General features: G+C 30.7%; 1 protein-coding gene across 1 annotated transcript in view; it reads left to right on the forward strand.

Annotated features, from left to right (window-relative positions):
- The window catches only part of LOC111085099, a 77553-nt gene extending 73466 nt beyond the window's left edge, over positions 1 to 4087 (forward strand). The window contains exon 6 of the mRNA XM_022382264.1: positions 2095 to 4087. Coding sequence (XP_022237972.1) covers positions 2095 to 4007 — 1913 coding nt within the window. The 3' untranslated portion in view covers positions 4008 to 4087. The remainder of the gene's footprint in view (positions 1 to 2094) is intronic.
- The last annotated feature ends 3504 nt before the right edge of the window (positions 4088 to 7591 follow it).

Genomic DNA, 7591 nt, shown 5'->3' on the forward strand with positions numbered 1-7591 from the left:
CAAAAAATAAATAAAAAAGTGAAAATTTATAATTCTTCCAAACAGCTATTTTTCAGCTTTCTTACAACACTTTGCCAATGCACACGAGCTAAATGTAACTTATATAGCTACAGAGCCTCTCTGAAGTTCTTGTAGCTCTTTGTGTTTTGATAAATTTCAATTGATCTAGCTTAGTGATGAGGACATGCTATTTAGACTGATCTTGTTGAAATCCCAAGGACGTACTGTATTCATCTTGCCAGTACCAATGAAAGCACCATTCAGAATTTTTTTATTCAAGTTAAAAGAATATTAACTAAGATTAATCTAGCTGAAATAAGAGAATAGACCATTTAAGTTGACTTTGTAACTGAATTCATTACGACAAACCATGTAGAATGTGCTAGCTAAGTCAAAAGGACACACCTCTGAGATTGATCTACACGTAACTTATATAATGTTGATAGGATGCATACACTGTAGATTTATCTATGAATTTACTAGAATACATCTTTTAGATTTATGTAGCTAAAATCATGAGGGTACATTTTTTAAATTAATTGAGTTATGAGGACATTTCTTTTAGGTTATTCTAACTGAACTTTCAAAGACACATCATTTAGACTTACTTATAATATTAAATTGATATTGTAAATGAAGTCATAAGAATATAGCATTTTATTCGACCTAATTGAAATCATAAGGAAACTATTTAGACTGTTATAGCCAGAGATACATAGATACACCATTTATAATTATTGCACACACATTAGAGATTGGCTATTCAAAACACACTCACCCCATTTAAGACAGGTCCAATTGAACTTGTAATTTAACTTGACATACTGCTATAAAAGCCACTGTTGACAGCATAAACCTTGTTATTCAACTTATAATTGTAACATAGAAAGTACCAAATCACTGAAGTGGTTTGAAACATTTTTATCTTTTCTCTGTAAGTAGTTTGTTGTTCATACACAATGCTCTTTCATTACTGCTGAATATATTAAGTTGTGGTAATGTTCATCCTGTTTGTGGTTTGTACAGTAACCTACACAGGCTTCCATACATGTAATAGCTGTTGCTAATATTCTGATTTCCAGATTGGAAGTAGGTAAGGCAGTATGGAATACAATAAATTTCCAAGATACAAATAATTTCATTAAATGTAATATAGATGTTTTACCAAGTGATACTGTCTATATCTGATGTTTCCATAAATCCAAATTGTTACCATATTTATAAATTTTCATCTATACAAAATACATGATTTACAATTAACCAAGCTACTTGATGGACTGTCTATGCTCTGTCCACCACAAGTACCAAAACCTGACATTTAGTGTTATTTTTCTAAAACATTTGTTGATTTATTGAATACCACAAATGGGCTAACTGTAGCAACCACTCTCCTGAACTGTAGAGTGGCTTGCTAGATATGTTGAAATACTCTTGTATTAACATTAATCTGTGTGTATTGGCTAATAATTCATTACAGTTTCATCTCTTATAACTAATTAGTTTTGAAAAGTTTTAGAACAGAAAAATTAAAAAAAACATTATTAAGTGGAAAATAAAGAACTTAACGTAAACGTCTTCATTACCAAAATACTTGAAGAAGTTGATATAGCCAGGATTAATTAATCATAACAATACATTTTTTACCTGCTTTCCAAAGATCAATACTGTTCCAATTTTACAGACAGCAGAAAATAAAATTTTATTTCAAATCTGGAAAATTGAAACTGGTGGTATGAATTGCTAAAATTTGAGTGAGAAATGTAGCTTAATAAACTTAAATGGTAAAATGAATTGGACAGGAAATGCACATTTGAGATTTTTTAATATTAAGGTTTAAAATCTGTATTTTTTAAGATACATGAATTACAGCTTTTTGAATATTATTTCAGAGCATGCATACTACTATACTAGATAAGAATGCTGGAGGTGAGATAGTTGAACATAGCAATGTTAGCCAGTATTAATTAATGTTTGATGGAAAGAAAGGAATATTTACATATGCAATTTTGAAAATATTATATGGTTTAATAATTTTTATTCACTGTTAATCACGTTAGGCTATTCAATGTCACAATGTATTTTTCTTATTTTCAGGTTTCAAAGAAGACAGCACAAAAGAACTGACTTTTTCTGGAACAGACACGTACAAAAAATCAAAAGAAAAAACTATAAATGATTCATCAGAAGCTTTAAACACTGATTTTCAACAAACACCAGTAAAGGAACCAGTTATAAATCAAATAAAACTTTCATCTTGGGAAGAATTCCTTTCAGAAAGTATTAAGGAAGGTTACTTGTCAGCTGATAATGATAACTTCAGTAATTCATCAACCACAGGGTTTAATGAGTTGTCTAGTACTGAAAATCTGACATTTTCTGAAATGGATAAGTATAAAATAACAGAAGAACAAAGTGAAAATGGCTCATCAGTCATTTGTGGCACTGCATTTAAACAAACACCAGTAGGAGCACCAAATATTTTATGTGGTACAAAGAACCTATTTTATTCTCAAAAGAATGAATCTGAACAAGGAAGAGAAAAAGAATCCAAGCTCATTGAGTCTAAATTAATGAGAAAGGTAAAAGACTTATCAATTTGCAGTCAAAATAGCCCTGACAGAGAACATACACCAATTAGCCCATCATTGACTTCATCCATTTCAAGGACTCGATTATATCACCCAAGGCTGCCAGATCCCTGTAGACTGGAACCATCTTTCTTCAAGAAAGTACACAACAGTCACACAGATGATTTTTTTTATACTAGTGTTTCAGATAATGATACTTCTCATTTTAACCATCTTGGCTCATACAGCAAAATTCAGAGAAAATATTCTGCAGCACCTTATGACAAAAATTCAAGAGATTTATTTGAAAAAAGTGAGTCATACTGTTCAAATATGCTGACACTCAATTGTCCAAGTGTGAAAGGAAATCCACATTCACAGTTCAAGACTCAAGTGGATAATGACTTATGTCAAAAACAATATCCCATCAGAAGATCCCAAATATTAGAGTCTCCAGGCACTCCATTGGTTGGAAGTCAGAATAATAATAATACAAAATCAGATTCTCAAATTCAACTTGATACAGTTGGAGATGTGCTTACTAAACACTTTCCAGTGAATGAGTATTCTGTTAAAGCATCTGAAAACGTAAGTCAAAGCGATGACAGTGTGATAGAAATGATTCCTAATCATAATATTACATTCACATCTTGTAGCTTTTCACCACACTCTAAAAGGAACCTTCTGAAAGATTCAGAGAGTTGTATTACATTTATTTCTAATAAAACAAAGAACAGTAAAGAAAATCATATTTTATCTTCTCCCGATATTGTACAGTGTGACTTTTCACCAATTTTAGCTGGTGAGTCCAATGGGTTTGATACTTTGAAACCGTTGCAAAAAGACAGAGAAAAACCACAACCAAAGCCATTTCCAAATGTTACAGAGAATTATAAAATGTTTAGTAAACATCAGATGAAAATAGGTCTTTTTCATAAATTCAGGAGTTTAGATGAAAATGGATTAATTCATTCTTTAAACTCCCAGAAAGCCTACAACACTGATTCTCTGAAAACAGCAGAATATTCAAAAATCAGTGTTAATATCCCCAATCTGATAAATAGCAACAGAAGTCTAACTCTAACAGATAATATATCAAATAGTGTGGTATTAAAAAGCAATTCATCTATGAGAAGTAACCCATTTTCTGATTCTCTCAGTTATCAATCCTCAGAAGTGTTAGAACATTGTCATCTTGGAGATTCTTTCTTGACATTACAAGACTCTAGTATAGAAGCCATTAAAGGTTTTTCTCCTTCTGTAGGTCTCAAAAAACTTTCTTTGCATACACCTAAAAAGAGAGAATTTTCCACCTCAAAGTTAAAAACTAATGACTCTCTAATTGATAATTCTATTAGAAAGTCCCCTAAAAAAGAAATGCTTTTGAAATATGGCAAAGGTTCTAAAAGATCACTTACTGAAAACTTTTTCTTGATTTGATTAGTTTACTAAGGTCTTATCAAAAGACTAGTGAATATTTCCACTTAATGTAATTGGAACATTTACTTTGCTTATTTGCATGAAGATATTAATAAACATTGTTTTGTCCATTTTAAACTACTTAATATGCATAATTTCAATTTTTTTTAAATACAAATATTTATGTATGAACTTAATAGTTCAAAAAATATTTTCAGTAACCTTTCCCAATGTACAGTAGAATTACAGTCTGAAATTCAGTTGACTCATTTTTGCCACGTTAAGGGAGGTTAAAAAGAGCGTTATAACTGGGATTTCAACAAATATTAATTAGGAAATCTTGGGTAAAATATTCTAAAGATGTTGTCAGTTCTAGGTAACATACTTAAAAAGGTATTTTGAGAAGAGTTTCATTAAAATTAGCATATTTCAAACATCATCATAACATCCTTTATTAACTTTCAACTTTTTCATGTTCAATTTGCTAGGATGTCTGACATACCCTCAGAAATGTACCATGTTCTATTTGGTAAATTTATTTAATGTAAAAATTTGCAAATAATGTTCTAGTCACTCAATAAGTATTTTACATATTAAATCATTCAATAGCCTTTAGAACTACATGCTTAACTTTACAGTAGGAAATGGTCTCTCCATCACATTTATGTGAAAGGTAGGTAAAATGAAAACTTATTTTCTTAAAGCAGTGTTTCCATGAATATTGTCTAATAACACATATATGTTTAACAGTAAACATGGGGATTTTTCCTTTTCTTTAATAATGAAATAAAGCACAATTTAAGAGACATATAATTTTACTACAGAAAAGTTTTATGAAAAATAATTCATTTTTTATTTGATAAAATCAGTTACAGTGAATGTTCTTGGTACAGATTAGGCAAAGTCTGGAGGAACACTGAATATTTTATGAATACCTTTATTTATGCAAATAAACTTACATGTATATTTGTACAACAGAATGACATTACAGTGAAGATGAAATTCTTGAATAGCATAGTTTCAGAAGTGATATTAATACAGATAACTTCATACTGCAATAGTGAGATGTTTACAGTGTGTTAAATATTACTGGTAAAAAAAGAAATATTCCCTGTAGAAAGTAACACATGAATCAGATGTTTTCATGTATTTTCTGCTGATTAGTTAAGCATAAAATGTTTTAAACAATTAAAGAAGTATTACTCCTCTAAATGTTGATTTTGTTTAGATATACTACACATGGAATGATCCATGTTTCTGAATCATTGCAGGCACATCCTACCAAAATAATGTACTAAAAGCCATAGCAATACAGCAGGCTGCCACCCATGGACTTTTTCTTTCTCCTGTGAGAAATAAAATATATAAATTATAAAACATGTCACTTTAATAATAAACAAGAAAAACAGCACTATATTCATGAATCTTTAGCAAAAAATGCATTTTTGTATCATGATAAAAGGCACTATTCCAGAATATTTAAGCCTGAAGTAAATGAACAAATGGAAAACGGAGTATTTTGTGTGCATTCTACGTTTCTGCCAGAAAAATATACCATCAGTTTGTAACTATTTTACTGTGATGATGAATATTACAAACATTTATAATACAGTTATACAAAAATAAACTTTTTATAGTATAGTCATAAAAATCAAATCTATTTTTATAATTGTGGAAGGTCCCAATTTTGTTAATAAACTTTATTGCTGTCAATTTACAGAATCTAGAATACAGACATTTACAGTAATTTAATTACTTGTATTTTTGAAAACTAATATGTATAAGAGCTTTGAAAGTTACCAATACAAGTACTACCAATAATGTTAAATGTGCTTTGTAAAGGATAGGGAATCAATGAAAATACATGAAGCAAATAACTAGTTCATGTGTCTTTGTGAATAAAGTTATATTTTTGTTAACATTTTCATTAACAGCAGAGGTTAAATGTTTAATATATACAATGTATTTATTGTTATTATTCACTAATTATAAGGCCCGGCAGGGCCAGGTGGTTAGGGCGTTTAACTCATGGGTTCAAATCTACGTTACACTAAACATCCTCACCCTCTCAGCCATGGGAGTGTTATAATGTGACATTGGTAAAAGAGTAGCCCAAGAGTTGGCGGTGATGACTAGCTGCCTTCCCTCTCGTCTTACACTGCTAAATTAAGGATGGCTAGTGCAGATAGCCCTCGAGTAGCTTTGAGCAAAATTCATAACAAACAACACTACTTATGTTTTATTATGAGGATTATTTTTTATTAGTTTAGTACATGGATTTAGATCTAACCTAAATATCTTAAGTTGACAGAATCTTGCAAGTAGGTATTAGAATTACAGCTCAAAATAAAACAAAAGTGTGGCTCCCTGACTGATGAATCAATGCCCTCTAACCATCATAAATTATTGTTAAATAATATTTTATGCTTCTATTTAGACCAGTATACTAAACTAGCTACATTATTTACTGGATTAGTTTTTAGTTCTGATCTGTGGAGGTAGCAGGCTTTGATCATAAGTTAAGGATAATTACCTAACCAAAAATGAAACACTTTAAATATATGTAGATTCTAGGAAAGTTTGTGAATTTTATCATTATGTAACTTTTTCTAACCTAATATGTCTCAGAGTACTTTTATGAACTTTCACTTGTAATAGCTTTTACTTGAAATCAGTGTCAATGCAAAACTTAACATTCAGCAACAAAACTATTAATTTTTTTGTTTTATCTTAAATTTGTAAAATTAAGATTTTTAGAATCAAAAGCTTCAAAATTCCTAGCCTCTGGATCAATGAACTTCATCAAATGCCTAGCAGAAGAAAAATCCTCCTTTACCAAGGTGCAATGACTTAAGTACACCAGCAAAATCAGAACAACCTCTACAGATAGTCTTTCTTAGACATAAGTATGGAAACAATTAAATATTTTGAAAAAAAGCATATGTCAGACAATCAATTTTATTTTGTAGTTCTTAAAGTATGAGCTCTATTTTACATTGACTTACCTCTGGATAGATGGAAACTATAATTCCAGAATACAGACAAGTAAACCATTCAAGGTGTGAAACAAATGTGAGAAAGGAAGATGCATGCATGTCCCTAAAACATTTGGAATAGGTAACTTGTATTATGCAGCCCCTAATAACTTACATATATGGTGGCGAAGAGTCAGCCCACAACCAAGTCATTCCCTAACTAAATCTGACAGTCAGCTCCAGGATAGAAACTACCGACTTCATCATTACGTATAACAAGAACTGTTCATAGAGTGTACTACTAAAGTACTTAATTAACCATAAATCGTGTAGGATTTCTTACAGTTCCTAAGAATCCAAACCCATAGTTATGGTGAGCTTCGAAATGGAGTATGAAATATAGTTTGTTGATGTGTTTAGTGGTGCTAAGTGTACTACTGTGTTGAACAAATCATTGTGGCTTTAGTGCATGATATTACACTCTTTTGAATGACCCCTTCTGAAGCACATTAGGCTAACTAGACACATTTTTGTGGCTCAGTCTTCCACATGGATAATTTCCCTTTCCTTATAGCTTTTATTTCCCATACCAAGGTAATAGTCAACCATAGTCTGGCCCTAGCTCTTTCA

Source organism: Limulus polyphemus, unplaced genomic scaffold (genome assembly GCF_000517525.1).
Source record: "Limulus polyphemus unplaced genomic scaffold, Limulus_polyphemus-2.1.2 Scaffold235, whole genome shotgun sequence".
Classification (NCBI taxonomy): Eukaryota; Metazoa; Arthropoda; class Merostomata; order Xiphosura; family Limulidae; genus Limulus; species Limulus polyphemus.